We start from the raw sequence: 23,638 nt of genomic DNA on the forward strand, positions 1-23,638 counted from the left end.
GGGCGGGCGCGTCCCCAGAGCGGGCCCGGGGCGTAGGGGGAGGGGCCCGCTCCCTAGGGACCCTCTGGGCGCTGCCTTGGAGTCAGGCTCCTCGGGCGGGGACAGGGATGGAGATGAGGAGGAATTTCACCCACCCATTGGAAGGCTTCCTGTGGTGGACCCCACTTCTCACAAAGTTGGACCGAACTTTGTGTGGCTTGACCTGTTGTCCCGGCCGCCTCTCGGGCGGTGGGAGTGGGTGTCTTCCCTATACCCTGCCTCCTCCATCCTTCCTCTGCTCTCTCACCCCATCCTTCTCTCCAGGCCCTTCTCCTGTCTCATCATCCGAGGGCCCCTTTCCCCGTTTTTCTTTCCTTCGTGTCTTGCTGTTCTTTTCGTCAGGAAACTTGGATGTCCTCCCCTGGGCAAGAAACAGACTTAGCACTAACCCCGGCCTCCGACCTGGGGCGAAACAGCCAGAGGGGATAGGACAGAGGTGCCTGAGGAGTCGCGGCGCCTCAGGGAACGGGCTGCCCTAAGGGGGAGAGGGGCCCCTGATGCCAGCCCGTGGGCTTGCCCCGCTCGCTGTTGGTCTAAACATGGGGTTGAAGCCCGTGCCTCAGAGGCTGGCTCTGGTGACCTGTGAGGCTAGTTCCTAGATGAGACTTCGGGAGCAGGGATGAGTTGTGGGATGGGAAGGGAGCAGAGCCATCTTGGGACATGAGTAAGAGGAAGTGATGCCAGAGGAGGAGGAGTGGGTCATGGGCTTCCTACTAAGTAGTTGGTTGAGTTGGTACAGGCTGAATGGAACCAGCAAAGTAGAAAACGAGATTTTTTCTTTTTTTCTTTTTTTTTTTTTCATTAAAACTTGATGGTAGAATGGCAAGCCCCAGGTCGGCGGCATGCAGTGGGTGCTCAGCAGCACCTTCCCGAAGTTAGAAGACCAGTGCAGGCGGTCCCACGGTGGGACCGTACTGAGAACTGGAAGAGAGCAGATCGCCCACTCCAGATGCAGACGAGGAAAAAACGTTCAGAGGCGCTCAGGGCTGGGCCTGGACCTCACAGTCGGTTCCTAGTGAAGTGGGGGCAGGACTGGAATCTGTGTCCTGAATTCTTTCCACTCTGCTGGCTTTTTCTACCTACAGAGTAGGGGTTTGAGGGACGTGAACTTAGAAGTCCTACTACAGCAGGATGATTTAAAGATTAAATCAGCCAAATACCATAAGCTGTCTGTGTGAACAAAGGCTGGTACAGCGATTTGGACAACCTGTTGCAGGTGGTTGTAATTGGGATAGACTGTATTATATTGATCCAGGTAGAGAATAGGACATTTCAATCCGAAATTTAGTTTTTAAGCCCTTAGTATTTTGAGACCAGTAAGAAAAGGTTGCTTGATGGGTTTTTATGTTTTGTATAAATTAGAGAATGTCCAAAACATTTCCTACCGTTCTCTCCAGTTTTCACTTCTCATCGTGTATGTTGAAAGGGAATCAAGTGTGAGAAAGCATTCTCCTTTGCTGTTATTTCAAATGGGCTACCAAATTCCCTATGTAATAGAAGAATGTCGTTCTGTCTGGCCTGAAAAACACCTTTCACACTTGGAAATCATGTGCTTCCCCACTCTTCTGTGAGTCCTGAAGTTATTAGGTCAAGAGAAGATTTCTGTATTGTAATTCTGACTTGTCAAAGAGACCTTGAAGAGACCTTGATATAACATGAACATAAATTGTAAAGAATAGTAAGTTAGGGTTGTACTAAAAGTTTATTAATTAAAATGACTATGATTTGTTTTAATACTACACTTGAAAGAGATACAGAACTTCCTGGGAAAAGGGTTGACAGTTTACACCTTTCCCTCCCTTGCCCATCTCCAGAATTTGAGTAGAAGAACACAGTTTTTTGCCCACGAAAATTGGTCTGGGATCCACATTCACTATATTTAGTGAGAAAGTCTGGAAGCCATTTCACTTAATAGAATACATGTACGTCATACAGTCGTGCTTAACGAATATTCCTTGCGTACCAAACTCCATCAGCCCTGCTTTTCTTTTTGTACTAGTAATGGTTTCAAGTATTGTGGTATTTTTTTTCTGTGATTCTTAATCCTACAAGTATGAATAAGGTTTATTTGTTTTTTACCATTTGTTTTTGTTTTGTTTTGTTTTGTTTTTTTAACTAGAGCAGTGAAAAAGTCATCAAGAACAGCCGGTCTCGGTCATCTTGCTCTTACCTGGTTAGTTCCAATCCTAGTTTCTGAAAGTAACACTTTGGAAGGCTTATACTGGAGGAATGTTTGGCTTTTTGAAATTGAAGGTAACAAACTAATAAGTGCCAGAGTATTTCTTGCATCTCAAATGGAAGTATCAGGAACTGAATTTTTCCAGTGGCTACCACTCAGCTTATGGGAAGTGATTTGGCAATGTCTGTTTTAAGCTACATTTCTAAAAGGATGGAATAAAGAAAGGAACTTGATTTCCCAAGACTTCTGCTTGTAGAGTTGATGTGAGTGTCCAGAAAAACTATGGGTCTAGAGACAATGAAGAGAGACAACGTGTCTGAATTTACTGCTTTCTTCAACTGTGTTTCTTCTAGGTTCCAGTAATTGTTCTGGGAAGGTCACTTCTTCCTCATCAGTAAATTGAGGGGTTTGGGAATAGATGGTTTTGAAGCACCCTTCAACCTTAAAGATTTAGGTCATTGTGCCTGCTGTGTAGAGAATGTTTGAGGAAGCTGTTGTCAGACAGCATTGGCCAGTGGGAAGGAGACTTCCCATTTAGCCGTCAGGACTTGGTGTGACCCACAGGGTCCATGATGCATGTAAGGGAGAAATTAAGGTTACCCCCAAGTCTCTGGTTTGGGTTCTGGGAGAACAGTAATAATATTACGAGACAAGGACCAGAGAAGGATTCGGTGTAGGGGGCAATGATGAGTTCTGGTTTGGGTACCAGTTGAGTTTGAAAGGCACTAGAGCTGTTTCCGCGGAGGCTGGGATGGCCTTGACGGGAGCTGGAAGGAAGGGCCTGTAGTGGCTGTTAACTTACTAAACAGGACTCCAGGGCTACCAGGCTGATAGTTTTTATGGGTGTAAACTGTCTCCACTTAACCTTATAATCTCTAACCTCTTTAATGAGGAAGATAATGAAAAGGGAAAGCCTTTAGGATTGATCATCAGCAAAAGAGTACAGAAAAGTAAGTTAAGAAAAAGATCTGGTTCACATTTTTGCTTTCCTTTTTTCTTTTTCTTTTTTCTTTTTTTTAGTGGAAATCACTGTCTTTCAGATACTGACCACTCAAGTTTAAATTCAGTGACAGAGACTTTCAGATGGTGGATCAGACACGAGCATTTATTTTGGCTCCCTCCCAGAATCCTAATAAAATGTCAATCAAAATATCAAAAAGATGTTTTAAAAGGCTTAAACCCATAGGATGGGGAGGATGAGAAAGGGGAGGGACACGGCAACAAAATTTTGGAAACTAGCAAGTGGTAAAAGAAGTGCATCCTAAATTGCTAGTGGTGAAAACAGAGGACCAACTTTGTTTAAACGGCAGAGTCCCCAGAAGGCTCAGGATTGGCAGCCTCGGGAAGCTGTAGCAGTGGAATAAAGGGGGGTGTGCAGTGAAAATGAAGAGGATTGGCTCCGAGTACGTTTCAGAAGCCGTCACTCTCTGCTGCCCTGGGTAGTACTTAGGCCTGTCTCCACAGGGTACGACAGGGTCTCTGCATTTTGACCTGGGACAGTTGAAGGCAGGGGTATGGGAGTGAAATGGGGAATTAAGTAAACGTATCCTTTGTTCTGTTATGGTTTGCTAGTTTTTCCTTTGTCGATGAAAGATACTCGTTGCATTATCTTTAACAAACTTACCACATGAACATTTATTGGGGAATAAGATTATTAGTGCAATCTCATACTTATCTGTTACTGTACCTCTCCCATTAAAATGCCATTGTATGATCAGGTGAATCAAGAGAAATTATTAAAAGCAGACTCTCCAAAGAGGGGTATGTGAACCTGATTTTTGGTTTTGAGCTGAGAAAATATTAAACCTATGTATATTTAATATCACCCTTTAAAAACGTCTACCTTTATTGGTAAAATATATACTCACACTATACCATATACACATATGAAATAATAATTGCAATATTTTTGTTTACATTTCTTACTGACTGGGGTGTACAATCAGTTTTGTAAAACATGCAATTAAAATTCTAGCTACAGTATTTAATATCCTAAAGCAGTTTCTGAATATCCAGAAGAACATCTAAGTTCTGATGTTTGATCAACAAAGCCCAGTTTTAACAAATTCTGCCTGTTTGGAGCACATCTGAAACCTGGATATATCAGAATCCAGGTTCTCATTAATTAATTAATTAAAGCTCATTATTTAGCCCATAGAAGAAGCCCTCTCTAGGCATACTAATAAGCTTGGTGATTTGGTTTGGAAGTCAGCAAGAAGTTAGAAAGAGAGGGGCTACTGAGGGTAGGATCACAGGGAAAGGGACAACTGTCAGCAAAACAAAAGGTAAAAAGTATTTTTATAATCTCAGCACTACAGCCTAGCCATATGATACAGGTACACAAAACCCTGAACTCCTTGTGGTCTGAGGGTTACAGTATTATGATAGTATATAGTAAGCCATTTAATGATGCGAGTCCAGGATAATGTTAATAATTTGCCACCCCCTTGTGTTAAGAACACAGAAAAGCATATAATACAAGAAGGACTTTTTTCTTAATCATAAATGGTGGTGGTGGTTGGGGGGCAGTTTTGGTGCTTAAACTAGCAACTCTTAATTAGCTGGAAAACATTTTCCTCAACACCAGTTTCCCAAAAGTTGTGGATTGCTGAGATTTTGTTTTATTTTTAGCCTTCCTGGATATTCTTACATTTTTGTTGGTTTCTTTATTACTTTTCAAAATATTTACAGGCAATGATACCTAATCACTTCATTGATATAATTAATTCAATGTGGTGAAGTATTTTTGCAAAGAAAAATAATATGAGCTGGTAGAAAGTTTTGTTTCTGTTTATACTTTTAACATAAACCAATTTAAACATTTAAGGGTGCTTACACCAGCTCTGTTCTTGGAATACAGTTGACCCTTGAACAACACAGGTTTGAACTATGTGGGTCCACTTAATGTGGATTTTTTTCAACATAGTAAATATACAGTCAGCCCTCTGTATCCCTGGGTTTCCCATCTGTGGATTCAAACACCCATGGGTATGTGCATTGTTCTGGGCCATTTTATATAAGGGACTTGAGCATCCATGGATTTTGGTATCTGTTGGGGGGACCTGGAACCAATCCCCCCGGTTACTGAGGGACAACTGAGTTTTGGGGGGAGTCCAAAATTACATACAGATTTTTGACTGTGCAGGGGTGGGTGCCCCTAACCTCCACATTGTTCAAGGGTCAACAGTATATTTCTTCTACATCCGTGTAAAGAGAGGTTGGGAATCTCAAGACTTTAATAAATGAAATGGTCATTAAAATAGCCCTAACTTTTATCTTGGGCTGCAAATACTCATGGTATGAAATGTCAGTCTTCATTATTTCTCGTCTTTGATTTATCTTCTGCCCCCACCTGTTTTCGTGCCTTCCCAGACTTAAATATAAAAATGATCCCAGTGTCTGATTCTTTGCATGTCCTACCACTTCCTGCTTCATTCTCACCCTCTGTTTCTGAAAGCTATGCTTTCTCCTTATTTTTCTCCTTGTTCAGTCACATTCTAGGGAGTAGTGACCTTCTGATGAGGAAATACTTTGTTTCATGCCACAGCTCTCCTGTGTGAGTGGATCTGGAGAGCTCTTGAGGCCCCTCCAAACCTCTTAGCAAAAGTTGCAGTGTTGGTGTGGGGTGGTGAACGCAGAACCTTACGGACGAAGCTCTGAAAACGGAGCCTTCGCTTTCTCCTTCTGGACCAGCTGTGTAGTCTGCCAATTCCAGGTCCTCCGTTAGCTTTTCGGTCTGGTCTGTTTTATTTCCGCCCCACTGCTCAGCCATAGCACAAGTGATCGCGCTGCATAAGGTACGGCCTTACTGAAACGCAGAGATGTCATCCACCACCCAGGCTGTAAATATCTGTTTTTATGTATCTATGTTTAATCAGAATGAGAGCGCTCTTTTTGGCTCGCACATATACTGTGCATGTATATCAAATCACCTGAGAAACCCCTTTTTTTGGAGGGGATCGTTAATTTAGGGCTGATTACTTTCATTTACTTGTCAAACTTATCTTTAAAGTTTAAACTTTTAAATAAAAATATTGTCTATTTTGTTGACCTTCGCCTTTTCCTGGCTGTGGGGTGTGTCATCTTCCTTTGCCACCTTCTCTTTTCTGCTCAGCTACCACTCACATGGTACAAACGACGTGAAATTATTTGTGCTAATTTTTGGTAGAGATGATGGTTACTGTTTGGTGACATGGAGCTAGTTTGTGCATTATCATTGTCTACACGTATCAGCTCTTATTTCTGAATTTGGCTTTTTTGCAGGTCCCTAGCTGTTGGTAGTAAGTCCGGTTATAAATTTTTCTCCCTTTCTTCTGTGGATAAGCTGGAACAGATCTATGAATGCAGTAAGTGTTTGCTTTATTTTTCCCCCTTCTTAAAAAAATAGACAAGTTATACTTGAATTGAAATGCATTCTTAAACTCAGACACTGTGATTGAAACCCTGATGCCCCCTGACCAATACATACTCTTCTTTCACCTTAGTTTACTCAGAGGTGACAACTGAACAATTTGTGGGTGTCCTCCCAGATGGTTTTCTGTTTATTTGCATACTTATAAGTGTACATGCAGAAATATTTGTTTTGTGGGTATTTTTTTTTAATACACGGTATCATACTGTGTTTATTATTCTATAATCTCTCCCCCTTTTCAATGCCATTTAAACCATTTAGGTTTCCTTCATAAAGGCTTCCAGAAAATTGAAATTTTTACAGCCCCATAGGAATGATTTATTTCCTTCAGTTGTCAGTTTCGGGAATTTGAGTAGCTGACCTCTCAGAGGCAATATGGAATTGCAGAAGGGTCATGAGCTTTGACTTCTTGCTCGGTCACTTATTGTGTGACTTTAGATAGATTCCTGCATGTCTGGGCCTCGTTGTCTTGGGTTTTCTTTTGTGTGTGTACACAGTATCTGCTGGATAAATAGGAGTAGGTGCAGGACCCACCCTCATACCCCAGTGAGAATGTGATGAGAAACCCTGCCCTCTTCTCACACGCATAACATTTGTTTAATGTGAATAGACTTCTCTTACCCGTTCTTGGTTCCATTCTCTCCATAAACATTTATTGAGGACCTGCTGTGTCCCAGCCCAGTTTTGGTTGTGGAGATGCAGTAGCAACAGAGTTCCTGCTTTCTTGACATGCTTAAATGGAGGAAGACAAAGAACAAGTAAATATATTTGTGTCCGATCTTAGGTGGGGGGACACAAAGACAAGCAAACATAGACATAAGCACCACCCCTACCCCACCCCACCCCCATTAACATAAGGTGAAGACAGCCGGAAAACAAGTAGATTGTGCCCGTTGCTTGAAATTGTCGAGTTCTCATGGCCCACCAGGAAGGAGATCAGAGGCTTCCATACTCTCTCCCAGGCCCTGGACTGCTCTCTTCGGGTGAGCCCTCAGGTGCCCCCTCACCTCCGTCAGGAAGTATGTCTGGCTTTCCCCAGCAAGTACCTCGTGTGTTGCTGTCCTGAAGGCAGGCACCCAGGCCCTTTATAGGGAGACAGCAGGGAGGCAGAATTCTCACAGTGTTCCTGACTGGTGGTTCCTGCCGGCTGCCTTAGATTTTATTCTTTTGTCCTCGCACTTACCCCCGATGCTTGCTAAATCTCCTAAAAAGCCTTTGTTCTAGTGTGTAGCTGGAAGATGTGATCTGGGTGATAAAACAGCTGTGAACTAGTGTGCTCACTCATCTCAAATGGGTGTCATTGTTTCTGAAATGCTCCAGACCGGCTGCCTTCACTTCACCACACAGGGTTGCGCCCTGTAGGGGATTTCTTCAAAGAAGGGGAGCCCAGTCCCTGGGCTTTTACAATGACTGATCATTTATTCCTCTGCACCCAGACAAGGGCCTGGAGAGTGCTGTGAAGTTGTTGCTGTAGAGACTAGAGTCATCTATTTGGAAAGCCACAGAATTTCCCATTTGGACACCCAGAGCTTAGAAAGGGTGTAAAATACACCCCTTCAATTACTGTTCCTCAACTGAATCGATTTAATGACTGTTTCCTTGAAGGTTATGTACTAGTTTTTGGTACCTCATTTTTCAAAGGTTTTTTTGTTGGAACAAATGTGATGTCTTGATAGCATTGTTAAAAGGGTGGGTATTTACTGACCAACATGGTGAGGTGGTATGTAAATTGCTTTGTTCTTAGTGAACTCTGGCCCTTAAAGAATAGGTGATGAAATGGACATAGAACTTTTTTTTTTTAAGATTTTATTGGGGAACTGGGGGAGGGGAGCAGTACTGGGGAATCGGGGGAAGGGGAACAGACAAGTTGCTGTCCTTTTGTTCTTCAGTCTAGTTGTGGAGGACGTCGCTTCACTGGCCCATGTTGGCATTACCATTGCGCTCTTCCCGGCTGGCAGATCGGTTGCCAGCCTCTGGATGGCCGCTCATGGCAGCTCTTGGCCGCTCACACTGGCTGCCAGCTACACACAGTAGCTTATGGCAACCCACTGCAGCAGGGGCTGCAGCCTATGCTGTCACCAGCAACTCACAGCATCCCAGCTCCAGGTTGAGTGTTGTTCACCATCTTAGCTGTAGAGGGTGCAGTGTCACTGGCTCTCTTGTGGGACCCGAACAGGGACCCTGCTGTTCAGAGCTGGCGTCCCAAGCCAACTCTTAACCAATGCTCCACTCAGCTGGCCCAGGTTTTTGTTTTTTTAACTATATTGTTGTAATTTCAAACTTAAAGGAAAGTTGTAAAAACTCCCATGGATCTTTGCCCATTGTTTGTGTGTGCTCCATTTGTCATTCTCTTTCTCTCTGTCCTTTGTTAGTTTGAAGATAAATAATATGCAAATATGTGATCTCTCATCCCTGAAATATTATGCAATGAAATCCTACCCTGTTAGGCAAAATAAGGATGTAGATTTATTATTGGTGAAATATCACAGAAGCTTAGAAGGAAAAGTTGGCTTTTTCAGATTCTGCATTGTGTAGCTTTGCATTTTGTAAGTGTCTGAGCTGGAAAACACCTCATGAAGCACTGAATTCTGAAGCTGGACATAAGCAGACTGTTCCTTGCCTCAGCAAAAGTGACCAGAGCCTCCTCCCCTGATAGAAACGCCTCCATAGACATAGAACACATTCTATCAAGAAACGAACCTCATTGCCTTTACAGGCTGTCATCTGCATCGTAAGGGTTGAGAAATGGTGCTTTCTGGCATCGTGCTGGTTTGGCAGACCATGCACTGGATGGAATATTGGTTTCATTGAGATTTATCGTAATGGGTCTTGCAGGGGAGAAACTCCAGTTGCCTTTCTCTGCCTAAATCTGATGTAATGGAAGATCAGGCTCTTAACATGTATCTCTTAGGAGCTCCAGGCATCTGACAGATAGGTCTTGTTCCTAAGTGTGTTCTATCCGTTACTTAATGGCTTTGTTCTTCCTTTCTTCCCGCTATAGAAGTTTTATGATGGTCAGCTCTAAACAGTGCTAGCAGAAGCAAAGCTCCTTTCTTTCTTAAGTACAGTAATACCTTGGTTTGCAAGCATAATTCGTTCTGGAAACAAACTACTTGTGTTGCAAGACATCGCTTGTTTACCCAGTTAAAATGTATTAGAAATGTTTGCTTGTCTTGCGGAACACTCGCAAACCAAGTTACTCGCAATCCAAGGTTTTACTGTAACTCGTTTCTGAAAGTAAATATTGAAGAGGTACTCTCTAGAAGAAAGTTTGACAGAATCTGTGACAGAGGCCACCTCCAATGGACTGGGAATCAAGGCCATAGACGCTGGAGGTCACTGCTTCCTGGCACTGGTCTGGGTGACAGGCCATCTTGAATGATTACAGATGTACAGCCTTGATGTTCTTTTGTCCGTTTGGTGACAGCACCCTTCAGTCATCAGCCTGGTTCATCTGCACCATTATTTCACAGGAGATCTGAGTGTTAGTGGGAAGCGACTACTCAGGGTATGTCGCTTCTGTGTGTATTCATGTGTTTAAAAAGCTCCCTTGGGAGTAGCTGTAATAAAAATGTGAGAGAGCTTAAAATAATGCAGTAGAAGGACAGTGAACCTAAGCCACTACCAATGTATGAAGGTAGGCTGCTGCATGAGAGGTGTGTTCCTGAGAAGATGTAGGTGAGTTGGTCTGAAGGACTCAGAGCGCCGAACTGAATTCTTCTGTGTGAGCACTTCATAAGTAGTGACAAAAACGTGTCAGCTGCAGGTGACAGTGGCCTGGCCTTTTTCTGCTTCCTGGCTCCTTTGGAAATCTGATGAAAGTTACAGGTGGTTCCCCGGCATATGATTTGGGCATTTTAAGAGACCCCTTGAAGCTGGTGTGTGTGTAGGATCCAGGGCCTGGTGGTGTCTGAGAAGATGCCCACAAGGTTCCGCCTTGACACCTCACTTTTGCCCTCTGTCTCTGTCGCCCGTTTTCTCACCAGTGCTCAACTTGATATTTAAAGTCCCTGCTGCCCTATACTTTTTACATCACAACTTAATATATTGGCCAGAATTCAAATTTCTGCAATAGTCTGCCTGTGTGGGCTTTTTAAACAGCTTTTTGAGATATAATTTATGTGCTGTAAATACACCTGTTTAAAGTGTACAATTCAGTGGATTTTAGTATATTTGCTAAGCTGTACATACAGCCTACTATAATCTAATTTTAAAACATTTTTATCATTACCTAGAAGAAGCCCTGAGTCCATTAGCAGTCACTCCTCGTTTCCCCACCCGCCTCAGCCCTGGGCCAGCACTAATCTACCTTCTGTCACTATAGATTTGCGGCTCTGGACACTTCAGATAAATGGAACCATATGTGACTGGCTGCTCTCACTGAGCATGTTGCAGGATCCATCCATGGTGGAGCACGTATCATCACTTACTTTGTTTTTATTGCTCAATAATATTTCATTGTTTTGTTGACTGACATTTGGGTTGTTTCCACTTTTGGGCTATTGTGAGTAGTGCTGCTGTGAGCATTCGCATACAAGTTATTGTGTGGACACGTGTTTTCATTTCTCTTAAGTAGGTAGATACCTGTAGGAGTGGGATTGCTGGGTGAGCGTCTTTGTTTCGCCCACATGTGAGTAACACCTGTTGGAGAGAGAAGCAACAGATAAGCATTTTAAAGTTGATAGATATTGCCTCGTTACCCTTAAAAGAGATAGCACCAACCTGTTTTTATTACCGGATGGGCACCTGTCTCCTCGCTTCTACACTATCAGACATTGTCATACTCGTGAGGCCAGTCTGAGATTAAAAAATGTGTTCGTTGCCTTTTTTACATTCCTTAACTCATAATTGAAGTGGAACTCTATTTTTTTAATGTAGTCATTTGCTTTTTCTTTTTTATAACTGCTTGTTTCTTCCCTATGCCTGCGTTTCTGTTAGATTATTTGTCTCTTACTGATGTAAAGCAAATTAGTCATTTGCCGTGGGTTGCAAATATTTCTTCTGGATTGTCATTAGCTTTCTGACCTTCCTGTGGTTTTTCTGTTATCCTGAAGTCTTGAATTTTTGCATGTTTAACTGCATTTGTCTTCCCTTGTAAGGCTTCTGAGCACTAGAAGGTCTTGTCCTGTCCCAGGGGGCACAGGACAGTCTCCTGTGTCACTTTCTAGTTGTTTGGTGTTTTACATGAAATACTTGATCCACCTGGAGCTTATTGTGATGTAAGGTATTTTCCACTTTTGTCACAGGCTGGAAAATCTGTTTTTCCTATGTCCTTATTTATGTAAAGGGGCTTACTGACGCACATACAGGTGAAATGTCAGGATGAGGAGCTTCTCTTTGAAACTTCAGAAAAGAAAAAAATAATTGAAGCTAAATGGCAGAAAGTTAGAAAGTTCAAATTTGTTAAATCTAGGTGGTTTGTTAAATATGGAGGTTCATGATAACCGTTATCTGATGAATATTTGCAGTTAAAGATAGCCTTGCTGTCTCCACACACACACTCTCTGTTTTTAAAATTCTAAAAGAGATCTCATCTGCTTTTTTTCATTAAAATTAAAAAAAAAATGTTCAAACTGGTTGGATGGGAAAGATACGCGAACACCCTGATGCATTAGTCCTTTACATCAGTAGATACTCCCTTAAATACCTCAGCATGATTGTTGCTAACGAGGTCAAGGTTTTAGTTTTTTCTTTTGAGGTAATATTTATATACAATGGAATGTACAGCTCTTAAATAAACATTCCGTGGGTTTTAACAAATGCATACATCTGTATAACCTGAACTGTCAAGGTTTACCTTCTCTCCAGAAAGCTCCCTCATACCCACCCCACCCCCCATCAGTCCCGACTCCCATCCACCCCCTGAGAGGCAAGGAGCGTCTGGGCTTTCTCTGCTATAGACTAAGCTTACCTGTCCTAGAACATCACAAACGCAGCATGTGCTGTTTTCTAAGGCTTCTTTCGGTGTAATGTTTTGAGATTTATCCATATTGTTGCATGTGGCAGGTGACCCTTGAACACCACAGGTTTGAACTGTGCGGGTCCACGTATACACAGACTTTTTCAATAAATACCTGTGCTGTTTTCCATCTGTGGTTGGGAGTCTGTGGATGCACTGATCTCACCATTATATATGGGGGACTCGAGCACCTGAGGGTTTTGGTATTGGGGGGGGCCCTGGAGCCAGTCCCCTGTAGATACCGAGGGTAGTTAAGTATTTGGAGGGTCATAAGTAAATATGCATATTTTCTACTGTGGAGGGGCGGGATTGGTGCCCCTCATTCAAGGGTCAGCTGTATATGAATATATGACAGCTTGTCCATTCCCTGTTGGTAGACATCTGGGCTTTCTCCAGTTTTTAGTTATTATGAATAAAGCTGCTATGAACGCTCTTGTACAACGCTTTGTGGATACATATATTCATTTCTTAAAGTAAATATCTAGGAATAGAACACGTGTTTCATTTTATAAGAAATGACCAGATGCTCCTAAGTGGCTGTCCCATTTTGTGTCCCCTCCAATGCTGCATGACAGCCTCATGCTCTCCATCCTCACCACCACTTGGTGGTGTTGGTCTTTTTGTTAGTTATTGTGGTGTGTGTATGTGTAATGACGTCTCCTTGTGGGTTTTTTTAATAAGATTTTATTGGGGAATTGGGTGAAGGGAACAGCCAAGTTGTTGTCCTTTGATCTTAGTTGTGGAGGGCGCAACAAGCTCAGCTCCAAGTCCAGTCATGCCGCTCAGCTCAAGGTGCTGTGTTCAATTAGTTGTGGGTGGGCACAGCCACCATCCCCTGCGGGAGTCAAACCGGCAGCCTTGTTGTTAAGAAAGCGCACCCTATCCACTGAGCCACCCGGGCGGCAGTTCAACTCAAGGTGCCAAGTTCAGTCTTTAGTTGCAGGCAGGCATAGCCCACTATCTCGAACAGGCAGCCTTGTTGTTAGGAGCACGTGCTCTCACCAGCTGAGCCATCCTGCCACCTGTTGACAGTTCAGCAGCAGTTCAGCTCGGGCGCAGCTCAGCTCGGGCGCAGCTCACTGGCCCATGTGGGAATTGAACTGGCGACCCTGTTGCTCAGAGCTCGCACTCTTGAGCAAGCTCTTAACCAACTGAGCCATTCGGCTGGCCCTCCCCTTGTTGTTTTAATCTGAATTTCCCTGGTGACCAGTGTTGGGCATTTTCATGTCCTTGTTGGCCGTTTGTCTTCTGTGAAATGTCTTTTCTGATCTTTTGTCTCTTTTTAAACTTGACTGTCTTTTATTATTGAGTTGTCAGAGTTTTAGATGCTCTGGATACCAGTCCTTTGTCAGATAATATTTTTTCCCTGTCTGTGTCTTGTCCTGTCTTTTGAGCAAACATGCTGAATTTTGATGAAGTCTGATTTATCCATTGGGTTTTTTTTTTGCATTTATGATTTTTGCTTTCTGTGTCCTTTCTGAGAAACCTTTGCCTATCGTGAAGTCACGAAAGTATTTTCCAGTGTTTCCTTTGAAAGCTTTATAGTTTTAGCTTTTATGTTCAGTGATCCGTCTCAAATTAATTTTGGTGTATGGTGTGAGGTCTGAGTCAAGGCTAATTTTTTTCTTCATGGATTCCAGTTGTTCCACTATTTGTCAAAAAAATTACTCTTCCCTGATTGGATTGTTTTGTTGCTTAAAAGCAGTCCTGTAAGTGTGGTCCAGTTGTGCTCTTCAGTCCTTTCACTGATGACTTGTCAATCTTTACATCAGTAGCACACTGCCCGGTCTGCTGTAGCTTTCTTTATATACCAGGCTTTGAATATGTGTAAGCCCTTCAGCTTTGTTCTTTTTCAAGATAGCCTTGGATATTCTAGATCCTTTGCTTTCCTGATTTTAAAATCAGTTTGTTACTGTGAACAAAAAACTTGGCTGGGATTATGCTTGGGATTGCATTGATCAAGAGATCAATTTGAAGAGAAGAATGCATGAATACATGCTTGAAACACCGGCATAGCTGTATTTCCTGTAGGTCAGGTAGATAGGCTGCATATGGAAACAATCTAGATTCTTGCTCTGCGATTTAACTACATTCCAGAATTCTCTTTGCTTCTAGATCTGAACTTACCCCCAGGTAATTCCTGATAAAACAAAGGAGGAATAAGGAGCAATTGGGGTGTATGGGTAATCAGTAGAGATGGGGGTGAAGTGATATTCCTGGAGGATCCGCTGTATCTGCTACGTTCTGTGTAAGATGCTGTCTGCATTTGGTGTTAATCCAGTCTTTGCGTAGGGGGTGTCCCCTCTTTAAGTGGGGCATAGAGAGCTAAGGGGGATAAAGCACTGACTCTGGGCTGGTTTCTGGCGTTCTCTCCTAATAGTACTGTAGAGCAGTTGATGCCCCTTTTACATGTGAGGAAAACAAGACTTAGAAAGATTGCGTCATTCAAAGACTGTGTGGGGGCCACCGTATGTCAGGGGCCACCGTATGTCAGGCGCCGTCGGAAGGGCCGGGGGGACGGCTGTGAGCAGGAAGTGCAGCCTCTGTCCTCCTGGACTCACCCTCCAGCGGGTACAAGGAGCACCAGTGGGCGGATACACGGGCGATCACAGGGGATTGCCAGGGAGGATGTGACCAGGATAATGCGAGAGAGGAACTAGGAGACCTCCCTTGGACAGAGTGGGAGGTGGGGGACAGGCCTCTAAGGAGGTGGCATTTGAGCTGAGGATGGGCCTCCATGCAGAATACAGAGAGGCTTTCCTGGCAGGGAGACCCTGAGAGTGGTTGTCTGTGGCTCCTAAGCAGTGTGTTTAACCCCGGCCTGTCTGCCCCAGAGCTCACCTTTACGTTTCCCGTGCTGCTCTGGGACTGTCCCTGCAGCCCAGCCCCCTCACCACACGCCCACCGTGGAGCCCCGTCGTGCTCTGCTTTACATAAGTCTGCACTTAGACACATGCTGTGTGTGTGAGCAGATTGCGCCTGTTGACCTGGATCCATATTTTATTTTCTACTTTAAGCTGATACTGAAGACGTGTGCATAGTAGAAAGATTGTTCTCAAGCAGCCTAGTGGCCATCGTCAGCCTCAAAGCTCCTAGGAAACTAAAAGTTTGCCACTTTAAGAAAGGAACTGAGATCTGCAACTACAGCTACTCCAACACGATACTGGCCGTGAAGTTGAACAGGCAGGTGAGTGACGCTCTTCATTTGAATCAAACTGTCAAGTGTGCTCTGTCCCATGCCTTGGGTTTTCAGTACAGCTTTGATGGTCACTGCCATTGCAGTTTCCTCCAGCGCCTCTAGGACAAAGCCAACGGTCCTTAGCTGGCGTTCCTGGTCCCTCAGCCCTCTCGTCCATGCAGCTGCTCACCTCAGCCCACACCCTGCCTCGGCCCGCCTGGTTTTCTCAATAGTGTTGCCCTAACCACTCCGTTCCTGGAGTCCCTGCTGTGTGCCAGATTGTTTTTTTCATCCTTCCAAGACCTGAGTGTCTGTGCACAGGAGACCCTCAAACATGTGCTCGTGTGGGTGAGATGCCGGAGGAACTTAACTTCTTTCACTGTCCAGTAGTCCAGGGTAGAGTGGGTTTCATGTCCGTTGTTTCCAAGAACCTGTCGGCAGTGTCCCAGGAGAACTCACCTCGTCCTTAGAGTTGAATCATAGTTTATTTAGCTTTTGCTTCTATAAATGTTACTTTTAAAAATCTGTTAGCATCTTCTTTTTTCTATTTTAAACTGTTAATTTAACTGTTTAGAAGGAAGGACTTAGCACTTTTTAAATGTTGCCCCCAACTCGCAGTGTGGACTTGCTGACCGGCACATGTATTGACTCCCCGGGCTCCCTCGCGCCTTGTGCTCACTCACAAGCACAGCACTGTCCTCCGGCCCCTGAGCATTTGTGTTTACAGTGAAGTGCTCTGTGCAGGGCAGGCGGGGTGAGCAGCCATACGTGGAACGGATCCTGAAATGTGACCGGGCGAGGCCCGCTGATGTGGCTGAAGCTGGGAATTGGCCCGTGAACTGAAAACGTTGGTTAAAATGGGAATTCTAAGGACTAACCTGTTGACCTATTTTAAACTTAAAACATGCACATGTACGTTCATGTAGCGGCTCATGTGGAGCACGTGCATGCCAAGTTGTCTTTCTTGTGTAAACCCTCCCCTCACTGCATCAGCTGCAGCTACATCCATCTTTCAGATGCAGCAAAAACTTAGACCCCTGCAAGAGAAGCTGAGTGCAGATTGGACTTACATACTTCTAAGAAATTCCCAGGCTTTTCCTTTGACCTTGCCATACCCATTTCAACACCAGCTTTTTTTTTTTTTTTTTAAGATTTTATTGGGGAGTTGGGGGGAGGGGAACAGACAGGTAGACAAATTGCTGATTTTGTTCTTCAGTCTAGTTGTGGAGTATGACGCTTCACTGGCCCATGTTGGTATGATCATTGTGCTCTTCCCGGGTGAGGCAATCTGTCGCCAGTCATTGGTTGGCCGCTCACAGCGGCTCCCGGCAGCTCACACGGCTGCTGGCCACTCACCTGGCTGCCAGCCACCCAACGTAGCTCACGGCAGCCCACTGCAGCCCCACTGCAGCCTACACCGTCGCCGGCGACTCACAGCAGCCCAGCTCCAGGTTGAGCTGTTGTTCAGCATCTTAGCTGTAGAGGGCAGTGTCACTGGCCCTCATATGTGGGATCCGAACCGCAGCCCTGCTGCTCAGAGCTGGCGCTCCCAAGCGAGCTCTTCCAGCTGAGCCACTCGGCTGGCCCTCAACACCAGCTTTTTAATTACCAAACCTACCAACTTGATCTAGTCTTCATGCAGGGGGTGAGAGCTGAACAAGAACAAGCCACACTTTTCTTGGCTGTGATTGACCAGTTTCTGTGATACAGAATTAAGTCGAATAGTTGGAAGTCCTAGTACATGCGACAGAAATAGTTTCGGGAACAGGCACACTGGCTCAGATGAGGCGCATGGCGCTAGGGGAGGCCGCCTGGTGACGGCCAGCGTCCTCTGCCACGGGTGTCCCGTCTGCACGGTGTCGAGAGGGAAGGCAGAGCGTCCGAATGCAGCTGCACTCAGTGAGACTGGGAGTGTGCCGTGCTTGGCTCTTGCTTCATGTTGGCTCTCTGTTCCCGTGTCCCCTAGAGGCTCATAGTGTGCCTGGAGGAGTCTCTGTACATACACAACATCCGGGACATGAAGGTTCTGCACACCATCAGGGAGACCCCCCCAAACCCAGCAGGTGAGTTAACTGTGGGCACAGTTGGTTTTCCTGATCTGCCTTTTAAAGATGGCTGGCTTTTTCTCTGTCTAGGCTCCACAGATGTAGGTGTTTAAAACGTATTGACCTTAAACCAAGCTTCCTTCTAATGCTGCTGGTCTTGTGACCACATAAGTCATTGGCTTGGTCAGCTTCCAGTTTTGAGGTTACTAATCACTTCCAGCCAGAGGCCTTTAACCTACTTCTACAAGTCTGCTGTCACCCAAGGTGGCAGTTTGGAGTGCGGAACCTAAAAACTCAACAGTGCAAGGACCGAGGTTGGCTCAGAGCTCTGATTGACACACTCTCTGTTAAGTAAATGCTGTTATCAGAGGACTGCAAAGGAAGCCCTCTGGCACTAACACTGCACTGTCCTCCCGTGTCCTCACAGGCCTGTGTGCACTATCCATCAACAACGACAACTGCTACCTGGCGTACCCAGGCAGTGCCACCATCGGGGAGGTGCAGGTCTTCGACACCATTAACTTGGTGAGGTTCCTCCTGCACTGCAGAGCTCTTCACGGGGTGCCTTGTCCTTAAGCGGGGGTTGTGGGCCTCTGACACCCAGATTCCTTGGCCCGGCACCACAGTTCTCACTGCTGCTTCTGGTGGCAGAGCAGGTCTCGGGGTGCTGCTCCCACATAACGGCACTGTGCTCATCCCCAGTGTGCATGCTGGGGAATGGGGAAGGCGCCCACACTTAGAGATGAAGTGCTGTGCTTAAGATTCTGAGCAGCATTCTTTGGCCCCGCCCCCAGTAAGTCAGCTGCCTTGGTGTTTGTAATACCTGGAAGGATGCTTTCATAGCCACTTGTTGGCACGTTCGGCCTAACGGCCATTGGTAGCAGAACGTAGCCCTCGCTGTGTGGCACTCACGCTTTACTGGTTTACCCTTCCAGAGAGCTGCAAACATGATCCCTGCTCACGACAGTCCTCTAGCCGCACTGGCTTTTGACGCCAGTGGAACCAAGCTTGCCTCTGCTTCAGAGAAGGTAAGTCTGCTGTGCTGTGCCCAGTGGAAGACTGGTTCAGCTGTTTCAGCAAACTTTTCAGTTCCATTCACACAGTCAAGTTACCAAACGATTTCTGTATCGACCAGCTTACAAAGGAACACAGACAACAGCCCACCGGTCAGGCTGTGAGATGTGTTGCCGGGAGCTGGCTCTCACCTGACAGTAATGACAGGAGACAAAGGAGACCCAAAGTGCCGTGCGTAACCACGCATTCACCGAGGGCACTTTAAAATTACGACACTGTCGTGTGCTGTGGTAGAGGGCTTAGAAGATGATGAAAAGTGTGAAAAAGCAGAGACAGTTTAATCCAGAGCCTGTCTGAACACATTTCAATGTATTTCCTTTCATTCCTTTTCTATTTATTTAACAAAGTTGTGATCATACTATGTGTATGATTTCTCTTCCTTTTTTCCATTCTGCATAATAAATAGTGTGTTTCTCTAAATTAAAAAAACACCTGTAACGGCTATACGGTTTTTAGTTTTGCTTTACTTAAACATCCTTTTTGGGACATTTATATTGTTTCTAATATTTACAATATATTAGAATAATGTATTAATGATATATAAATATGTGTTGATATTTAGACTATAAATAATAGTTTACTTAACTCTTACATATAAATCTTTTATGCGCATCTCTAATGATTAAGAGAGTCCAGTGAGGAGAATTTCTGGATTAAAAGGATGGGCCTTTCTTAAAGCTGTCTCTGCATGGAACGCGATGGCTTTGGCAGGCCTTCTGTTTGACCCTTGTCTCTCAGCCTCCATGACGCTGCTGGGTCCTCATTCTCTCCCCCACTTGGCCTGCTGCGTCTTCTCCCTCTGCTGCTCCGCTCGTCTTAAAAATTTTTTTCTGTCTTCTTTCTCTTGGCCGGAAGAGGGGGTGTTCTCCTGCCCTTCCCCTCCTCTGAGCTCTGGTACCTGCTCTTCAGTTGCTTGCTGCTTAATTTTACTTGGATGCTTTCTCTGAAAACCTAAAATATCCTCTCCTCCTAAGTCACCTCTCCCCTCGAGCCAGCCAACCAAGTAAGATACAGAAAGTCAGCTCCCTGCTTTAACTGTCCTGTGTGGGTCTTTGTTCCTGACTCTCAAACCCAGTTTCTATAATGATGATGCTACTGTTTACAGACCACTTACATCGTGAATTATACTAGACTTTTTATATTCATTACCTCACTTGATCCTCTCAGCAAGGTTTTATATTGGGAGCTCAGAGAGGTTAAGTAATCTGCCTAGGGTCACACAGCTTGGCAGAATCAGGGATTGGACTCCAAGCCCGACTTTGCTTTTAAACACTGCTGGACTGCTACAATAACACCTTGTCCTTTTCTTTTCCCCTGGGAGCATCAAAATGGCCTATTACCTCTTGATTAATTAAAGTCTTATCTTTATGATTTTTATTAGGTCTTAGAAGGGCACTACAGCACTTTATGGAATTTCAAGGCCAGTAAAAATAGAACAGGTTTTTTCTGGGCTATAAAGAGCAACTTTTGATTTACTTTTAAACAGAATCCTGTTAGTTTGTGAGATTAGACCACCAGTGACCTTCTTAGCCCTGCTGTGTACTAGGTGCTGGGGCCACACCAGGGCACCGAGGTGTGTGGCTTAATTCTGCTGTCAGGGAGCTGCGTCAGCCTGTGACCAACAACTCGTAATTAATTAGTGTTACACAGTGGGCGTGCCACTAAATAAATAAATACATACCGGGGTGCCAAAATATGTACACATTTTAAGGACGTTATCTATATATTCTCGAAGTTGAATTGAATTACGTAGCAATGTGTAGTAGGGCGTTCGCTCAAAAGATGGTGTTATTCAAATGAATTCTGGCGTCATTCGTTGTATTACAATTTTAATACAGTTTTTTCCTTTTTTTTTTTTTTTAAGGTTTTATTGGGGAAGGGGAACAGTGTTGGGGAATTGGGGAAGGGGAACAGCCAAGTTGTTGTCCTTTAATCTTAGTTGTGGAGGGCGCAGCTAGCTCAGCTCCAAGTTCGGTTGCCATCCATCCGCCTGTCGGCAGCTAGTGGCCACTCAGCTCAAGGTGCGGTGTTGAATCTTAGTTGCAGTTGGGCATAGCCCACCATCCCATGCGGGAGTTGAACCGGCAACCTTGTTGTTAGGAGCAAGTGCTCTCACCAGCTGAGCCTGTTGGCAGCTCAGCTCGGGTGCAGCTCACTGACCCGTGTGGGAATCAAACCAGCGAACCTGTTGCTCAGAGCTCACACTCTTAACCAACTGAGCCACTCGGCCGGCCCTTTTCCTTTCTTAAAATGTGTATACATTTTTTTGGCACCCTCTGTATATACAAATAAAAGTTTAGGCTACAAAAGACAAAACTTTTGCCATGGTTGTTTTTATATACAAATGCACTATTTTATCCCTCTAATTCTCAAGAATTACAAACTCTGTTGGTGTTCTTTCATCCAAAGAGAATTGCTATCCTTAAAAAACGTTTCAAAAAGGGACCCGTGTTATCTATAGCCTGATCTCTAATGGCTGTATAGCATCCCATGTTCTAGCAGCCTGTTTCTTGTGCTATTTTATTACGATCGCTGCTGGTATTCTTTTAATGTCTACATGGCAGAAGCGCCAGTTTCCCTTTCCTGGCTGTTTTCTCTTATTCTCTCAGATACTCAAGCCCTGCCTTGTGTACCCACAGACCCCTGTGAATGTTGGAGGAGGTGAGGATAGCGGGGTGGTAGGGAACTGACACCCTCAAACAATTTTATTTCTAAGCAGGAGGGTGCTGTAGCTCACCACTTATTCATATTTCCTTTCGTCTTAGTACAAGTTTTATAGGTCTTACCACTTTGTGAGTTAGGACCAATTCCTTTTTAGGCAAGTAACATTTCCAGCTAATCAGTTCCCTTGATCAGTAACTGAAAGTGGCAAGAAAGGACATCAGTGGGACCTGAAACTTCTTCAGATCCTCAAGTTAGGGAGTCCTTCCCAAGGTGGAGTACATGCTTTAAAAGGGGTTGTTTTTAATAGTTTAAACTTAAAATGACTTAGAAAAAAATAAAACGATTATATTCCACATGTGACGTCTGGGCTGCTAGTGTTTAGAATAAGTAGTGGGTTGATGTAAAGATTTAGTAGTAAGCACACGGGTGTGGCGTGCTCGCGGCAGAAAATGTGAAGGTGGTTGTGCACAGGGCCGCTGGGTGCGGGCCGCAGACACTGCATACCGGCCCCATGTGCGCTGTCATTGAAAGACGTGCCACATGTTTCATTTATAGTCTGACAGGAAAGAAAGAGAAAAAGCCTATTTGTACTCCGCTAAAATTCTTTTTTCTTCCCTTTTTCCTTGTCACAGGGGACCGTGATTAGGGTATTTTCCATTCCAGAGGGACAGAAACTTTTTGAGTTCCGGAGAGGAGTTAAGAGGTAAAGTACATAAATTTCCAAAATCAATTCTGGAGCCTCTGTTTGGATTTTAGTGTCACTTTCTCTCTAACAAGTGGGGACGTAAACACTGGGCATCCTGGTAAGTGACGGGTGTTTTCCCAGCCCAGCTGGTTGGTCATGGGAGGTAAAGGGACATTTCTACACAGCAAGCTGGGTTTCATTGGTCCGTGATCCCACCTGAACGCAGCACGGTGGCCAGTTGGCCCCAGGGCATGGAGGAACGCACATAATCGGGCCCTCTGGGCCGGGTGGCTCCTCGCTCTGTTCTGAGGTGGCAGGCCGAGGACTTGTGTCCTGGTTAGCAGGCTCCTGTCCTTATTCTCGACTCTGAAAACCTGTGACCATCTCCCCTTGAACCCCAAAAAATGGCTTTGGTGCTTTCTTTAAAAAAGTAAGCCACCATGCGGGGCTCCCTCCACACCTCATCCGTCCGCAAACCTTGCTGGGCCGCGTAACCTCCTTGCCTTCACCTGCTCCCGAGGAAGGAGCGGCTGTCCTCCTCCTCCAGCTGCAGGGCTCAGGCCAGATGCCAGGGCCGCTTATAGTGTGTGGCCTTGCTCAGCAGACTTGACCTCTGGGGCTCTGGTTCCCACCCCAACGGGGCCTCTGATGGAACCCGCCTCCCCAAGATCAGGAATCGGACCAGGAAGTGCTGGTACTTGAGAAGTATTCCAGAACTTGTAGCTGTGTGTGTCCATCCCATTGTCCCATCCCCCAACCCTGTACTGTCACTGCCTCCTGTCCTCCGTGGGGTCATTCCCGCAGGCGCACCGTGAGCTGTCATGTCCTGTCTCCAGAGCCACGCCCAGCCCCTCCCCCTCCCCTTGTCCTCGTGGCTCTTTCCCTTTTGTCCCCTGGTTTTCCCAACAACACGCCCTTCTAGACTTTTCCTCTTTGGCTGCTCCTGCTCCTTTTCCTCCTCCTGCGTCTTGTTTCTGCCGTGGACCCTCTTCTCACTCCTAAACCCACAGCCACACATCCTCCTGCACCATGTCGTCTGTCTGCGTGCTGATGTACGTGTAGGCAGGCTGCTTTCCCGAGGTCCCATGTTTCTCCTGCCCACTGGATGCTGGGCACAGCCAGCCCGAGTGTGCCCCCATCTGCTCATACATCTCCTCTGGGTAAATATTACACCATCCATCCACCCGGCACCAAGCCAGGGGGTCTTGGGGTCACCTGGTTAGGCAGCAGGCACGCGGCTTTCCCCACTCAGTCCCACCAAGCCCATCTCCCCTTCTCGCTGCTGTCCCGCCTTCTCCTCCCGCCCATTCAGATCAGCCGCTCACCCCACGCCCACCTTGGTCTCTGCTCTTGGCTCCTTCAGGTTTTTTTTCAGACTTCAGCCCAGGCAGTTCTTTAAGGATG

At 45.3% G+C, this 23,638-nt stretch overlaps 1 protein-coding gene across 6 annotated transcripts in view; it reads left to right on the plus strand.

The window, feature by feature from the left end:
• The window catches only part of WIPI2 (WD repeat domain, phosphoinositide interacting 2), a 29,747-nt gene that overhangs the window by 349 nt on the left and 5,760 nt on the right, over nt 1-23,638 (plus strand). For 3 of the 6 annotated variants that reach the window (XM_019637578.1, XM_019637581.1, XM_019637579.1), the window contains exons 2-8: nt 2,159-2,212; nt 6,482-6,564; nt 15,606-15,775; nt 17,733-17,829; nt 18,239-18,336; nt 18,747-18,839; nt 22,182-22,252. In XM_019637578.1, coding sequence (XP_019493123.1) covers nt 2,159-2,212; nt 6,482-6,564; nt 15,606-15,775; nt 17,733-17,829; nt 18,239-18,336; nt 18,747-18,839; nt 22,182-22,252 — 666 coding nt within the window. The remainder of the gene's footprint in view (nt 1-2,158; nt 2,213-6,481; nt 6,565-15,605; nt 15,776-17,732; nt 17,830-18,238; nt 18,337-18,746; nt 18,840-22,181; nt 22,253-23,638) is intronic. The other 3 variants (XM_019637580.1, XM_019637582.1, XM_019637583.1) reach the window with 1 other exon arrangement.

The sequence above is a fragment of the Hipposideros armiger genome, unplaced genomic scaffold (genome assembly GCF_001890085.2).
Source record: "Hipposideros armiger isolate ML-2016 unplaced genomic scaffold, ASM189008v1 scaffold_33, whole genome shotgun sequence".
In the NCBI taxonomy this organism is placed as follows: Eukaryota; Metazoa; Chordata; class Mammalia; order Chiroptera; family Hipposideridae; genus Hipposideros; species Hipposideros armiger.